The 17,119-nt window shown below is 45.0% G+C and overlaps 1 protein-coding gene across 3 annotated transcripts in view; it reads left to right on the forward strand.

Annotated features, from left to right (window-relative positions):
• VPS35L (VPS35 endosomal protein sorting factor like) overlaps positions 1-17,119 on the forward strand; it is a 160,623-nt gene that overhangs the window by 63,457 nt on the left and 80,047 nt on the right. For 2 of the 3 annotated variants that reach the window (XM_059691973.1, XM_059691975.1), the window contains 4 exons: positions 5,419-5,478; positions 10,635-10,731; positions 11,383-11,430; positions 12,736-12,829. In XM_059691973.1, the coding sequence (XP_059547956.1) occupies positions 5,419-5,478; positions 10,635-10,731; positions 11,383-11,430; positions 12,736-12,829 (299 nt within the window). The remainder of the gene's footprint in view (positions 1-5,418; positions 5,479-10,634; positions 10,732-11,382; positions 11,431-12,735; positions 12,830-17,119) is intronic. The other variant, XM_059691974.1, reaches the window with a different exon arrangement.

A 17,119-nucleotide genomic window follows, 5' to 3' on the forward strand; every position in this document is an offset into this window, starting at 1 on the left:
AGGCTGCATCAGCAAATAAGGGACAAAAGTTCCTGCCTCCTGGGCTTCTGTGCCAGGGAAAGAGGGTTTGCAGAACAAGTAAGTCAGCCTATTGTGTGTAGATGGTAGTCAGTTCTATGCAGGAAGAAAGTGAGAGCCAGGTGAGGGGGATGAAGGGAATGGGCAAGGGGAGGGGAGGCTACACTTTTTAATAGTGTGGGCAGAGGGGCCTCGCTAAGAATTGATATGTGGGTTTGTAGCTGAAGGAGGAGAGAGAGGAACCACATGTTCTGTGGGCTGGAGGTGCAGGCCAAGGAACAGCTGGTGCTAAGACCCTTGGTGGGAACATGGCTGGGAGGGAGGCCAGGGATCTGAGGTGGGGTGAGCAGCAGGGAGAGGCAGGAGCTCGCAGGGCCCTACATCCTAGCGGGTCTTGGAGGCCATTGGAGAACTTGGGCTTTGAACCTGAGGACATGAGGAGCCATAGGAGTGTTAGGCAGGGCTGGGATGCAGCCCGATTTGGGTTCTAATGAGCTCCCTGTGACTGCTGTGCTAAGCCTAGACCAGTGATGGCGAACCTTTTGAGCTCGGCGTGTCAGCATTTTGAAAAACCCTAACTTAACTCTGGTGCCGTGTCACAAATAGGAATTTTTTGGTATTTGCAACCATAGTAAAACAAAGACTTATATTTTTGATATTTATTTTATATATTTAAATGCCATTTAACAAAGAAAAATCAACAAAAAAATGAGTTCGCGTGTCACCTCTGACACGTGTGTCATGGTTCACCATCACTGGCCTAAACCGTAGAGCAAGGGTGGGTAGGGAGCCCAGCTAGGAAGCCATTGTAGCACTTCAGGTGGAAAATGGGGGTCGTGTGGCCCAGGAAGGGGTGGAGATGGGGAGAATGACCCAGCATGGATAGTTGCATTGGGCTTTCACAATAGATACCAACTCCTATACTCCTTGGGCTTCCACTTGTCCTGGAAACAGCTTGTCCCAGGGAGTGAGGGCACCAGTCAGGGAGACAGGTTGTTTGCTTCTGGGTGCTCCTGAGAGTTCTGTTTCTCGTGGTGAATGAGCACTTTGGCTTCCTGGTTCCCTTCACTGGCCTCCTGCAAGTTCCTTTTGCATGAATCAGCATCCCTGATGAGGTAGACTCCAGCCTGCCATCTGGGCCAGATCCAGGCATTAACCTCGTGAGAATCTTGGCTGCCATCCTGCCAGCGTTCTGCCATCCCCCAGTCCCAGCTCAGCAAGGCGGGGCAGAGCCAGTGCCCGCTGTCCTGGTTGGGCCGGGAGCTGACAATGATGATGGTGATAAACCCTTAACAATGTCCTTGGGTCTGACTAGGTGCTTTAGAAATACTAAGTCACGGTGTCTTCATGAAGCCCTGTGAGGTAGGGTCTGGAATTATCCCATCTCACAGGTGAGGAACCTGAGTCACAGAGAAGTAAAGTAGCCACAGGGTAGTGAGTTCTCTCTGCTGTCAGAGCACCTGTTTTATTTGCATGTACTTGGCGCATGAGGGAATTTGCTTCCTGTGAAAATTTCAAAAGTGTATGCCTTTGACCCCGTGATTTCACCTCTGGGAGTTCATCCTGTGGCAGCAGCAGGAGATTGGAACAACCCAGGAGGCCATCCCCAGGGGATGTCTGTTCCCTGAGACGCAGGAGGCCCTTAGGGCGAGGGTCTGCTCTGCACTGAGGTGAAAGGGTCTCCAGGCCGTATCACCGTGGGGGAGAGTTAGGATGCAGAACAGCTATAGAGCCAGTTCTGTTTTTTGTACATTATCATTTGTATTTGCTTGGAGAAATATCAGAAGGTCACCCAAGAAATGAGTAAAGGTGGGACCCGCTGAGGGTAGTGGGAGTAGTGAGTTGACTGGGACAGGATGAGAGAGGAGCTGTGAGCAACACTCCCGCTGCCTTTGGGAACTTTGAGCTGCGGGAATGTGCTCCCATTCAGACGAGCACCTCCTTCCCTCTGCTCCCCACCCTTCCAGGTGACTTCGGGCCTGCTGTGAACGGCATTTGTAAGGCAGGTGCTCGGGAGACTTAGGCTTTGGGGCTGCTGAGCTGCTCCCTCCTTAAAGCAGAACTCGCCTTGTTGGGTGGAACTCGGAATGCTGCAGGCCATCTCACACATCTGCTCCCCAGGAGGCTCCTGACCAGCCCAGGGTGGTGTTCTATGGTGGTGGCCAGGCCTGCCTGAAGCTGGAGCACCATGCTGGGCAGGGACAGGGGCAGGGGCAGGGGCAGGGATATGGGTCACCCGTGCATCTGAGCATGAAGGCACGGGCTGGCTCTCACAGAGGTCCGAGCTCAGAGCTGGGCTCAAGTCCACACACATTCCTTGTCTCACAGCTACAGAACTTGACTTGGTTTCTTCGCCTGTAAAATGGGCATGATAGACCTGCCCCTGGGGGTTTCTGGAGGGAATTAGATGAGAGAAGGCCTAGAAAGCATATACACTTTTTCCTCTTGTAATTGCTTTCTGGCAGGATCATTGTAAACCAAGCATGTCAGACTCCAAGGCTAACATTGGCCAAATAAACAAGGTTTAAGTTTACGTGGGCCGCAAAGAAACAAAAGTTTCACTTTTCATAGAAACGTAGGTTTATTTTGATAGAGACATGCTAAATACAAAGGGCTGAAATAAGTGAGTCTGTTAGCATAAAATAATAGAACATTTTAATAAAAATTAATATTTTCTGTTGAACATAAACTTACCAGGCACTGAATAACTACACAAATTAATAAATGTAACACAAATAAACCTATTTTTCTTGTTCTCCAAAAGCGAAATATTTCCTGTTGCGCGCACCAAACAGGTCAGTCCAAGACTAACGATGTGGCCATCGGCTGCTAAAATATTCACTGCTAGTATTAGTGGAGAGAAATGGTGCGCCTGCATGTAAGGCGCGTAAGGAAAACGAATGCAACATGATTATACAATCAGTCATTAGGGAATGTTGTAGTTCATTATTAGTAATTATGTATAATAGGATACTGTAAAAATTAAGTTACGGACTTTTTATTAAAACGTTTCTTACACACCTTTATATTGCTTGGGCCATAAAAATAATCATTGTGGGCCACATGCATCCGTTTGACATGCTTGGTGTAAAGTATTGGAATAGTGCCTGGCACAGTCAGTGCTCAGAAAGCATCAGCTACTGTCGTTGACACTGTGTAGGTATTTTAGTGCCCTTTTTCTTTAGAAAGTGGATCAGGAAAGGAAATATATCTAGGATGGGGTATTACTTCTCAAAAGTAGTTAGTTGTCCACTGGCTTACTAAAGAAAAAAAAATTCACCAAACATGTTTGGCCAAAATGATTTTGCTGTTGAAGGCCCCTTAGAATGCGAAGGTGAAATATAAACCTGATTGTGGTTTCAGAGAAGTGGCGAGCTTCGCGGAGGGAGTGAAGGCATTTCGTGCTCTCCAGGCCGATCTGTGTGCCGAAGGAGGTGAGAAATTGGCAGCAGCCCGGCGTGGCTCAATGACGACCCCAAGTAAACTGTGTGCAGGCCCGTTTCTGGCTCTGGGGCTGTCACAGGCAGCCACTCACTGCACCGGGTGAGGCTGCACAGAGCCCAGTGGCCACAGGCAGCCAGCCACTTCTGTCAGGAGGACTAAGGCGGGTGGCTCTGAGCGGTGGGGGTGCTTGCAGTCTTGCTTTCTGAACTGAAGTAAGGGTTTGGAGCCGAGCTCAAACCCTCATCCTGGCTGCACACCTGGGAGCCTCAGGCTGCACCCCGACCATTATCTCGGGTCCTCTGAGTGCCCTCAGTGCTCTGATGCTCAGCCTTGGGTGAGAACCCCGGGTTCAGAGAGCAGAGGACGGCTTGCTGCTGCTGCAGAGGCCGCCGCACCCAGGCAGGTTTGAAAGAAAGATGGTTCCCGCCTGCATCAGTGGCTCTCAGTGAGCATGTCTGAAAATTCCCTAGCAAGGTTATCAAAATTCATACTCCTAGTCCTCACTTGCCAAAATACTCTTTTCCACATGCTCAGTGGGTGTCTGTAGGGTTGTGGTGTAAGTAGTCCCTGCTGCAGAGGCTTCTCTCCCGTCACCCAGCATTTTGTCCTTGCTTAATGATGTCATTTGATCTCATGTTGTTTGACCATAAGTGGTCCTAAAAAATGTCCTGACTCTTTTTCTATGGATGGACAGGGATGTGGCTCTTTATTGCCCTGAATGATGACGTTATGGAGTGAAAAAGAAACATGTGAGCACAGGGAAATATTTTTGACATAAAAGGTGATTTGGGAGGGTTGGGAAATGAATAGAACTGTAAATTTTATCTCTTGAATATTGATAGCATTTTCTAAAAGCCAATGGAATAAGCAAAGCTTTCTGTGCTAGATTAGGGGTGGGCCTGTAGCCCAAGTGCCTTATTTACTTGTTTTGTAAATAAAGTTTTTTTAAAATATATTTTTATTGATTTTAGAGAGGAAGGAAGAGGGATAGAGAGATAGAAACATCAATGATGAGAATCATTGATTGGCTGCCTCCTGCACGCCCCCCACTGGGGATTGAGCCCGCAACCCAGGCATGTGCCCTTGGCCGGAATTGAGCCTGGGACCCTTCAGTCCCCAGGCTGACTATCCACTGAGCCAAACCAGCTAGGGCTGTAAATAAAGTTTTATTGGAGCACAAGCACATCCATTTGTTTACATACTGTCTATGGCTGCTTTTGAGCTGTAATAGCAGAGTCAAGTATTTGTGACTGTGCAAGTCACCAGACTGGGTACTAGGAATATATTTGGGTGAAATAGACACAAACCTCTTCCCTTGGAGAACTTACAGTTGAATCTCAGATTCTGATTCTCTGGGCCCCAGGCAGGTAACATAAAGGATGCAGCAGCTGCGATGTGAGACGGAGCGGAGACAGCACACTCTGGGTAGTCTGCGTGCCATTGCAGGGCAGCTGCTCACCTGTCCTAACGGACTTTTATCCTAAAGGGGTATGTTGTATGCGAAGAAGCAGGCAATCTGGGTTTTTGTGTGAATTCTCCCAATTATTACATGTTGGCAGCTATTTCAAAAAATTTTAAAACACCTTGCAGGCCATCGTGTGGTGGGCCGAGTAAAATGGGTCAGTGCTGGGTTCTGCCTACAGGCTGCCCATTGCAGCCTTTTGTCTAGAGTATGACAGGACCATTCTCTGGAGTGATTGGAGGTAACTGAGGCTGCTAGGACCCTATGTTCCAGTTAAGACTCGAAGAGGAGCTTGATCACTCATCCGCCTGTCACAGAAAGTAAAAGCCCTTCTTACATTAAAAACAAAAACAAAGAAACGTGGCTTAACGTTCTTCCCCTAGGTGGCAGCATATTATCACAAGTTCAAGTTTGTCTGCAGCCATCCCTGTCCCCATGAGCCAAGGCTGATTCATGTTTACTCTGAAGAGTGTGACGATGTCTTTTCTCCCCAGGAAACCTCGTGTACGAGCGCATCTTCTCCATGTGTGTGGGTGACCGCAGCGTGCTTCCAGGTAACGTCGTAGCTGCTGCCCGCGTTCTGTTCTGCCCTGGAGTTAGGAGTAGGCGTATATGAGATCGGGACTTATTGAGACCAGACACAACGTGTTTTATTTTCGGTGTGTTAGAAGCACAAGACCATCTTTACAGGGTTCTCATCTGTCTTCTAATGACATTAGAAGGGTTTCAAACAGCCTGGCTGGGAATTTGGGCGAGTATTTGAATGCGCAAGAATGAAAAGGTGTTTGCATTTAGGTTATCTGAACTTTCACATCAACTTAAATTCCTCTGCTGCTTGACATTTTAATGCTTTTTCTACATATCTTTCCTAAGAAGCAAACTGCTTTAAAAACCCAACTTTGTATTAAAGAACAGTGTCAAGTAAATCAGTGGCAGATGCTTTGCCTCTACAGTCTTTGCCCAAGTGATAATGTGCCTTAACTGTATTGCTAATCAATTTCAGATTCTCAGGAGGTTGTAATGGGAGTAGATGATAAATGTCTTTTGTCATATAAGTGGTGACGATGAACTCACACTAGCAACTCCTTGACCTCTTGTCCTTCTCTTCAGGTGTCTGGCACTGCTCTAAGTAACACTCTTGTCCACACGCGGCCAGGTGTGCTCTCCCCTCACTTTACCTCCTTCTGCTCCGACTAGATGATGGCATCAGCAACAGTGACCCATTATCTGACCTCTTCATTCATTTATTCTTTCTTTATTTTTCTCATTCATCTGTGTACCTACTTATATTTGAAAAACTATTTAGTATAGTTATGTTTCATAAAGAGACAGAACCCTACAGACCTTTAGGGCCAGAGGAGCTCTTAGGAATCCTTTGGTCTCATTTCAGATGGGCAGGCCCAGTGCGAAGTAGTCAGGGGTTTGCCCACAGCCGCTGCCAACTTGCTGAGGTGCTAGGCCTGCACTGTCGGTTGTGGCCATTGCCGTCACGTGCGGTTCCCAAGCACTTGAGATCTGGCCAGTCCAACTGAGCTGGGCTATGAATGTTAAAAATACAGTGAATTTCAGAAACTTCATACGGATAACAGACCAAAAGCTACCTCAATAATAATTATTTAAATATGGATTATATGTCGAAATGGTATTTGGATGAATTGGGTTAATTAAGTATCAATTTTGCCTTTTTGATTTACCTTTTTGCTTTATCCTTTGGCTCACATGGATTTCGATTGGACTTCATCGAACTGGACTGCTCTAGATCTTCCCAACTGTGTGATGTTTCTAACAGCCCCTCCATGTGCTAGTTTTCTCCAGATTAGGAGGCTGGGGGTCCCCAACTGGAGAGGCCTCTGCCAGCTTCAGGAGTGGGAAATGCAGGTGCTTTATTTATGCTGCCAGCTTGCCCGCCGTGCGCTGTGCTAGCAGGCAGAAGTAACCCATCGGTGTTTCCTTGGCTGCAACAGTAGTAGTTTGTTTAATGTTCTTTGATACATGTTCTACTACTACCTAATGTTGTCTCCCTAGCTGCTTAAAAATATATTATCTGCCTGGCCCCCAGGAGCATTCGAGTTTGCATGTACTGTAATAATTTTTTTCTTCCAATTTTTTTTCCCCAATATATTTTATTGATTTTTTACAAAGAGGAAGGGAGAGAGAGATAGAGAGTTAGAAACATCGATGGGAGAGAAACATCGATCAGCTGCCTCCTGCACACTCCCACCGGGGATGTGCCCGCAACCCAGGTACATGCCCCTGACCGGAATCGAACCCGGGACCCTTCAGTCCGCAGGCCGATGCTCTATCCACTGAACCAAACCGGTTTCGGCCCAATTTTTATTAACTATACAAACAACATTTTAGAGCCAAGTAAGAAAAAATTACTAGTAACTCCCTACGTAAACTATAAAAGTTCAAGATAAAAGGGGATTTTCATATTCACTTCCAGTCCTTGTCTAAAGTTATTGATTAGCAATTTTATCACTAAAATTCTTCCTTCCCCAAAATACCTTTTGTTATTTTTTTACTTTGAGCGGTGCAATTCAGGCTTTTGTTTTCTTGAAAATCGTTTCTTTTTTTCCCCTCTCTTAGTTAAAATCTTCATCTACATGTGTTCTCTGGTTCCAAGAATTTGAAAGGGAAAGAGATAAACCTTTCTCAGAAATGGTAGTAATCTCTGGGATATGATTCTTTACAATAATTATGAAGGAAACTTTTGAAACCTACTGTGCAGAATTCTGCCTGAAGAAAGGAAGTGTAGAGAAGGCTGGTGGCACGTGTGCTCATTTTCCCGTTTGAATCAAGTTCTGTCTGGTGGGTTTCATTTCTGAGCCTTTACCTTCAGGAGCTCTTTTGAATTTAGAAAAAGACAGCGTCGTTTGGGCCATGGAAAGGATAGCTACTATACTAGATGTAAAGGCATTCATTTTTTCCTCACTGCTTCTAATCCAGCATATATGTGAAGAGGCCATCTGCTCTGATAAAATGTTATTTTCATCTTGGGAGAAATAATTGGGTTTATTGTGGTTCTTGTCATCAGTCGTGAGCATTCATTCCCATTTTCAGTTTTCCCCATGGTTGACGTGGGCCACAGTTGGATAAGCAGGGCCTTGAACTCACCTGGCCTGCCCGGTGCCTGCTGAGATGACGTTGCATAGAGACTTCACTGCTACTGCAGAGACTTGGCAAGTGACAGACTCGTTGGTTTCCTCCCTCCTCCTAGAGTAGCCAAAAAAGTCAGGTTAGAAAAAGCAGCACTGTGAGAAAAACAAGTGGGAACTCAAAGGAAAAACCTCTGCTGTTTGTCACATCGAAGTCTGTTCTGAATGAAATGCCAAATTCTGAATTCATTTTCCATGTGGCAGCCAAGTGCTAAAGTCATGTCATCCCTCCATTTAGAACTCTTCTGGGAGCTTTCGTAGCACTTAGAGAAACTTTCAAACTCCTGTCCGAGGTCGCCACCTGTGTAGCCTGGCTTGTGGTGCCTGCCTCTCTCCTTGCCACATTGGCTGACTTCCTGTTCTTTGACCATGTCAGAGGTCATTGCTACTTCAGGGCCTGTGTACTTGCTGTTTCTTCTTCCTGCAAATGCATTTTCTCCATATCTAGGCATGCTGGCTCCTTATCATCAGGGGTCAGCTCAGATGGCCCCTCTGCAGGAGCCTTCTCTGGCCCCCATCTAATGCCCCCTCCCCCCAAGTTACTCTGGTCCAGTATCTAGTTTCCTCCCATTCATAGTGTTGACTGCTATGGATGTTACTTGTTTGCTCAGTTATTCTATTCCCTGTTTGTTATGTGTCCTCCGCCGTGGGAGGTAAGTTTCATGAGGACAGGGCCTGTCTCATGTACTCTGTCTTGGCCCCAGAGCCGAGAGCCCTACCTTCAGTTGGTTCTTAAAACATTTGCCTTAAATAAAGTAAAGCAATAAAGTAAAGGAACATAACATTTAATTTGCTGTAATGTTATAAAGTCTTACATAACATAAGACTTCTAAATCTTTTCTTGAGCTGGAAAGCAGATTATTATAGAGCTGCAGTCAATATGTGGACCCGGGGCTGAAACCTCAGTTCCCACCACCGGGACGTGCGGGCTTGTATTACAAGGCCTCAGAGACTGACTTTTGCTTTGGGGTTTCAAGTCACATTGTTCAGCCGTATGAAGGAAAAGAACCCCTCCCCATTTCCACAAGGCAGCATTGACAAAGGAATTACAGAATGATTCTTAAGTTTTCTTGTCTGGATCTCTTGGAACTTGAAAAATTGTTAAGTGCACAGATTCAAGCCAGGTAAGGGAAAATGGTAACTTCCCTTCCCATTGGAAATGGAACAGTAACTCAGGAATGAATGAAGCATGTGAGGGTATCCTAAATAGGTTAACACTTGAGATTGCAGTTCCAAAATATCGGCAGTTGTGTGGTGACTAATGTGCCCAGAGGTTGATCTTCTTGCTGATGCCACAGGAATTTGATTCCCTGAATTGCAACAGAAGGCAGAACCAGGGGCAAAATTGACTCACGGCACAAGATGAGAGCCAGACAGCCAATGTTCCTTTGCTGTATTCTGAAGTAATTAACTTCTCCCTTTTTGCTAGAATCCTGAACATAGAACACATCCAGGGGTGTGGCCAGGCTCCCGCCTGTACAGAAACTACTTAGGAGAAGTCATTGCATGCAGAGGCAGTGGGTGGCATTGGCGTTGCTGAGGTGTTCTGTTGTCTGTCTATTTATTTTTCATATTTCTGTACTTCCGCTCTTTATTAAGATGTATGCCAGCCTTAGTCTCGGGTGTCATTATGCTGGGAAGCTCAAAATAACATTAAGAAGGCCAGGGCTAGGGGGCAGCTAGACCTGGGGCCAGGGATCCTGACTTCTCTCTGGTTGCACTCATGGTTATGGAGGTTCCAGCCATTGCACCTGCATTCCAGCCAGCAGGAGAGATGAAGGAGTGAAGAAGGTCAAGCCCGTTTTTATACAGCTGTTTCCTAGAGGTTGTACTTCTGTTGACGCCCTGGGACAAGAACTTGGGCACATGACCACACCTAGCTGTAAGGATGGCTATTTGCCCAGCAGAAAGGGGAGAGTTCTACCACTAAGGAGGAAGAGAAGAGATAACCGGAGAAACTGGCAGTTTTGCCACAGTGACTCAAGTCTGAGGGCAGTGCTGAGCTGGAGCCTAAGTGGCTGCTTTCTCGCCTGATTAAGGTGCTCAGAGGATCCACCCTCAGGTCTGGCCTATGTGCTGTTTGGAGCACGGGCTTCAGTCACATTTCATGTTACAGTTGCAGGTTCCTAAAGCTTCTGGAATTCTTACAACATCGCCATGTTACTGGTGGGTATACCAAGAATACTATTAGAGCACGTCGGCTGTGGAGCCGACTGCCCGAGTTGAATTCAGGCGCTTACCTCTGCTTGCTCTGTGCCTTGGATGGGTTTCTGGATTCCTCTGCGCCCCAGAAGGCTGATGGTAAAGGCCCATCCTTCGAAGGCTGCTGGGGGATTAGTGAGCTGAGCGCTCAAAGTAGCACCTGGCCCTTAGGACAGCTCCCATTGTCACTAGTTGTTTTCCTAATACATACTATGTGGATGGAAAGGCTAGAAGAACTAGGCAGCCACCCCTTTCTGTTCCACTGAAGTGTTTTCCCGTCCCAGAACTCCCAGCAGGGGTCACAGATCCTAAGGTTAGGAAGGCTAACGGGTATTACTTTTGTATTACAGATAAATTCTCTCCAGAGAATGTAAACGACACGGCCAGAGAAACATGCTTAAACTGGTTTTTCAAGATCGCTTCCATCAGGGAGCTCATTCCAAGATTGTATCCTTTGATGATTTTAAAGAGGTGGAAAGCGTTGCACCATGAATAGAGGCCCTGACATCGTGGTGAGAAGTTGGCCCCGTGTGGTGGCCGCCTGAGCGCAGGCCAGCCACACATTCTAGAGAAGCCTTGGGACCCTGGCTTTCCTCTAGCAATTTTCTGGTTTTTCCTTTGAATATGATGCAGTGCACCGGGCTTTTTTTCCTAAGAGGGACACCACCCCATCAATTCTTTCAATTTAAATGGTTTGTTTTCAGGTGTTTTCTCTGGTTCCAAGAAATTGAAAGGGTCAAGCATCTCCACATAAATGCCATTATTGAGAACAGAGAATTGGGCTGATACACATCAGCTATCTGACATTCAGGTTTTCTCTGTAAATCTTGATTGGAAATGCTCAAAACCTGTTTGAATTTCAGCATGCAACCATGAATCAGCATGTAACATTTTCCAAATTTTGTTTTAAATAGGTATGAAACCTTGAAAACCAAATACAGAAGCCACAAGCCACTAGCTCACTTAATTCTCTGATTGTTGAGAGCCACTGTGGCTCCCTCTACTGAAGACACACCTAGTTCTGCTTATAAATAGTTATTTCTCCCCGCAGGGAGCATGCCCTCTGTAAATGTCTTTCTTAACCAAATGCTTTTGTAGTTATGTGGAAGCATCCATCCTGAAGTGTAACAAGTTCCTCTCCAAAATGTAAGGCTCTTCCTAAATGTCCAGAACCATAACATTTCCAAAGAATCAGCTCCCCCTCCCCATGGCAATGTAATAGTCGCTGTTCTTATTTGGTTACTTAGTGGCAAATCTTCCTTGCATTTTCTTATTTTATCCAAATGAAAACTGAATGGAATAGAGATACCATTTAATCCTCGTTTTACTGATAAATGAGCTCAAGCTGGGAGAGGTGGTTGAGTAGCTCACTTGCCCTCAGCTCAGCTGGAGATGAGTCCTGGTTGGCCATTGCGGTCCATGTGGCTCTGAGCATATTGTGTGGCGTCTGCCCTCAGCTCCCTCCTCTGTGAGCCGGGTCTGGGCAGCATTACAAGCTGCGTGCACCACAGAGCAGCATGGCAGGTGGTGCCTCCACGCCCTGCTATCTAGGCGGGCGGTGAAGACCACGTCAGAAGCCAGAGCCTTTGCCCTTGAGCTCCAGGGCAGTCACAGAGCCGCTGGGAAACCTGGAGTCCTGTTGGGTAGCATGTAGGTAGTAAACTCCCCGATGCCATGGCCAACTCGGGGCTCCACAGAGGTGGGCTTAGAATCTAGTGTACCAGCCGTGCTTGACGGGATATAGGGTTGCCTGGGGACAACACTGGTGTGGAAGGAGCAGTCATTTTGCTTCACCAGTTGGTGCAAGGTAGTGTCCCAGGCAGAGGGAGTCAGTCCCCTGTTGCAGGAGAAGTAAATACTGCACAGTTCCCATGCTGGGGGCTGCTGATGCCAGCTGGGGCACGGGGGTCAGGTGCTGGGAGGGAGGAGGGTCTCAGACAGACAGTCAGTGCCAGAGGAATATACAGGAGTGGATGAAAGGAGGGTTATAGTTGTGAGTATGCAAAATGAGATTATTCTTTTATTATTATTTCTTCATTATTGTATTATTTATTTGTATTACAATTGTAAACCTCATTTTGCCCACCCCTGTAGATAATGGTGAGAATATGGAGATCAGGGGGTACCCATCCACAGAAAATAATTGGGGGACAAAAGCTGGTAAAATAGTAAAATAAATGTGACCTCAGCAGGAAAAAAGTGAAGGTTAGACTCCTGAACTTGGAGATGGTAAAGATGAAGGAAACCATTCAATGAATGAATGAATCAAGAGTGAGAGGAAGACTGTTGGTGCAGAGCCTTAGAAAACTCTGACAACTTGACCTTGGTTTGTTTCTAAAACCTGACTTCCTCCCCCTGAATTTGGGGAGTTTGGCTTTGTCTGTCTGTTAAAAGTGAAAGCCCAGGGAGCTCTCCTGTGGGGTATAATGCTGCCTTCTTTTGCTCTGACAGGGGTATCTCAGAATGTCTGCCCCGCCTGACCTGCATGATTCGAGGGATCGGAGATCCGCTGGTGTCGGTGTACGCCAGGGCCTATCTGTGCCGGGTAGGCCCTCATGGCTGCGCTCCCAAAGGTGGCAGCCTCCCGTCTCCTTCATTGTTGGCATGGGCTTCTATTTTCTTTTTTTTCCTGTCATCATTTATCCCCCCTCTACCCTCTTCCACCTCCACCCACCCCCTCACCCCCACAGTCACAACAATTGACTTGTTCCTGTCCATGAGTTCCTTCACTGTTTTTCTTTTTTTTTTGCTCAGTCCCTCCCTGCACCCTCCACCAAGACCCCTCCCCCCTCCCCACCAGGGCTGTCTGCCTGCTCTATCCTCTATGAGCCTGTCTCTATTTTGCTTGTTAGTTCAGTTTGTTCATTAGATTCCACATATGAGTGAGGTCATGTGGTACTTGTCTTTCTCTGTCACTTATTTCACTTAGCATAGTGCTCTCCAGGTGCATCCATGCTATTGCAAAGAGTAAGATTTCCTTCTTTTATACAGCCGAGGAGTATTCCATGATGTGAACGTCTCACAGCTTTTTTTTATCCTCTCCTTGATGGACACTTGGGCTGTGTCTGAATCTTGGCTGCTGTCTGCTGTAAATTATGCTGCAGTGACCACAGGGTGCATACTAGTATTCTTTTGAACTAGTGTTTTGGGTTTTTCAGATGAATTCCCAGAAGTGGAATTGCTGGGTCATAAGGCAGTTCCATTTTAAATGTTTTGAGGAAACTCCATACTGCTCTCCACAGTGGCTGCACCAGTCTGCATTCCCACCACAGTGCACGAGGGCTCCCTTTTCTCCACGTCCTGGCCAACACTTGTTTGTTGCTTTGTTGATGGAAGCCATTCTGACAGATGTGAGGTGATTTCTCATTGTGGTTTTAATTTGCATCTCTCTGATGATAGTGACATGGAGCATCTTTTCATATATCCATTGGCCATCTGTATGTCCTCTTCGGAGAAGTGTCTATTCATGTCCTTGACCCATTTTTTAATTGGATTGTTTTTTCTTTTTGCTGTTGGGTTTTATAAGTTCTTTATAAATTTTGGATACTTTTTTTTTCCTTTTAATTTGGAGATATTGGGGTGCCAGGCGGGTAAGTCCAACTCAAGGGGAAGGACTTCCACTGGTGCTCAGGCCTCACCAAGCTTTTATTGATCTGGGATACACCCATAGCATAGTCCTTAGGCAGGCAATTTCCAGTAACACACAGACTAGCCCATCAGCAGGCAATTTCCAGTAATAGGCAGATTATCTTATCAATAAGGATTTACATGACTATCTGGTGGGGAAGTTGCTTCACCTACCATTGTCTGGACTAACTGGGTGCATAGCTCTGACCATTGCTAGGGATTCAAGGGTCACCAGCCATCTGGGTTCTCTGTCTATACTTCTCTGCCAGTGAAGACAATAGGCGGTTTCCCACACTGACTACCTGCTATAAACTGCTTTTAAAAAGATTTTCATTTCAGACCATCCTTTCTGGTTACTTTAGGTCTCTGACTTTGAAAGGCTGACATGCAGGCTTTCAATGAGCTTGTTAAGTTAGCATGTGTCCCCTTTTCATGCACACATTCCCTTTGAGACATAAATCAACTAAAAGGAAGTATTGAGGAGCCAACTTTTTGTAGGATAATGAGGTGCCCTGGTACTGGGAAGGCTCAGGCTTAGTGTTTTTCTTCATAAATAATAGACCATTGGGGTTGGAGAAAGACTGTAACCTTAGATGACAGTTAAGGCCAGTTTTTTTTCTTTCTAAAGCGAAAGTAACGTAAATGGAAGGCAGTCAAGTTTTATCGGCCTGTATTAAGTATAACAAGCAATTTCAGAGGAAAGGAGAGGGAAACAGTGCAACATGAATGGTGATCTAGAATCCTGGGTCAGCTGTCTCCTGCATGCCCCTCCCTGAGCATGGAGACCGCAACCCTGGCATGTGCACCAACCTGGAATGGAACCCTGACTTCCCAGTTCCTAGGACTATGCTCAATAACTGAGCCACACTGGCCCAGCACAATAGAGTAGTTTTAATTTATAAGTTATTATGCTTTGCGTTTTGTTTTATTATATATTGTGTTTAGCATTATTTTTTGTTATACTTCAGTGGTTCTCAACCTTCCTAATGCCACGACCCTTTAATACAGTTCCTCATGTTGTGGTGACCCCCAACCATAAAATTATTTTTGTTGCTACTTCATAACTATAATTTGGCTACTGTTATGAATCGTAATGTAAATATATGATATAAAGGATGTATTTTCATTGTTACAAATTGAACATAATTAAGGCATAGTGATTAATCACAAAAACAATATGTAATTATATATGTGCTTTCCGATGGTCTTAGGCGACCCCCGTGAAAGGGTCATTCAACCCCAAAAGGGGTCTCGACCCACAGGTTGAGATCTGCTGTTATAGATCAAGGGCAAAAATACACCTTCAGTAATATTAATAGCTGTGATACAAATATGTAGGCTTGAAAGAAGCCTATTATTATTAATTACTACTACTATTAGCAGTAACATTCATTTGAAAGGCCACACCAGTGTCTTCGGATGGCTGTCTATTTATGATGTTTGGGCTGTTCATTTTTGAAAATTCTGATTTCTTTTGTAGAGGAGGGAAGTGTCAGAGACAGGCACAGATGTCCATTCATGGTTAAGCACCTGATGATATCAGGTACCTTCCAACACTGTGGGAGAAAAATTTTAATCTATTTTTCAACAGATAAATATATTGATAGTAAGTTGTGATCTTTGAAGTCTTTGTGTTCTGGGCATACATTGTCAAATGAATGTTATTAATTTAGTAGTCCCTATAATTTCATAAATGGGCCATTGATCATAGTGTAGAATGTCTCCTTTTACCTTTCCTTTCAAAACAAATTTCTGGGGAATGTAAAACTGTTTACATGCTGACCTCACTAAAAGGCAGCGCTTCCACATGGGTCAGCTAACTCTGAGCAGCTATCCTCATGCCTATTATATGTACACCGTCCAGGATGAGAGCTCTCACCAGAGCAAAATTATCTGCAGAGTAGTTTCTTTGTGGCCCAAAGGTAGAGATGAAATAAATTTTTTCAACCCTTTACTTTCATGATGTGTCTTTTGATCTGAAGTTGGGCTCATGTAGACAGCATATGTTAAGTGTCTTGTTCTCTTATCCATTCAGCTACCCTGTGTCTTCTGGTTGAAGCAGTTAACCCATTTATATTGTGAGTGAATATTGATAGGTATATAGTTATTGGCATTTTCTTTCTTTTAAAAATTTTTTTTTCTTTTTTGTGGGGAGGGACCCAGGCTTGGCGCTGAGCTCCGCTCCCCTTCTCGCTTCCCACCCCCCCCCCCACCCGCCCCCGGCCGGGTCTAGTTATTGGCATTTTCAAGTTAATTAGTACAATCATTGTAGGGAACTTTAACTTCCCATTCTCATCAATGGATAGATAGCCCAGAAAAATCAATAAGGAAAATGTGGCCTTAAATGACACAGTAGAAAAGATGAATTTCATATGTAAAGCTGTGATTATCAACTGGAGTGTCACATAGGCAAACTTGTGTGCTGCAAGATTTTTTTGAAAAAGCAACACTTGGCTATTTAGTCAATAGCACAGACTACATAACCTGTAGATTGTTGAATAAAATAAGTGATAACAGCCAACACAGTAATAGACGTTTGGTGTGCATGAATCAAAACCATACTTGTTGTAATATTGGCAAAATATATATTTTGTGGACCACTGAATTTCAGTAATTAGTTCATGTGTGCCATGAGATTAAAAAAAAAAAAAAGGAAATCTCTGATTTAGAGCTTTTCACCCCAAAGTAGAATATAAATTCTGGACAAACTGAAGACAGAATTCTCTCTAACCCAAGGGACAATGTCTGCATCATCTATTTTCCAAATGGTCATGGGAAAACAAGAAGATCCTACGTGTATTTTGTATCAATACACCTCCTGAACATTCCTCACTACAGTAACAGAATATGGAACTATTGCCTAGATGGGACTGAATTCTTTGAATGATCTGGATCCCATAGGATGTCCTGTAACAGAAAAAATTCATAAAGCCCCGGTTAAGATGAGTCCCAATCACGAAATATCAGGAGATACATATACAAATGAATATGCGATGGGCATGTCACAAAGTAGAAGAGTATTAAACATCTTGTTTCTGTAAAGATTTTGTTAGTCCATTTGGTGGTACATGAATAGGAACAAATTAGACAACCTGGAGGAAATGGACATATTCCTAGAAAAATACAACATTCCAAATCTCAATCATGAAGAATCTAAAAATCTCAACAGGCCAATAACTATGGAAGAAATTGAAGCAGTCATCAAAAA

This window comes from Myotis daubentonii, chromosome 4 (assembly GCF_963259705.1).
Source record: "Myotis daubentonii chromosome 4, mMyoDau2.1, whole genome shotgun sequence".
NCBI lineage: Eukaryota > Metazoa > Chordata > Mammalia > Chiroptera > Vespertilionidae > Myotis > Myotis daubentonii.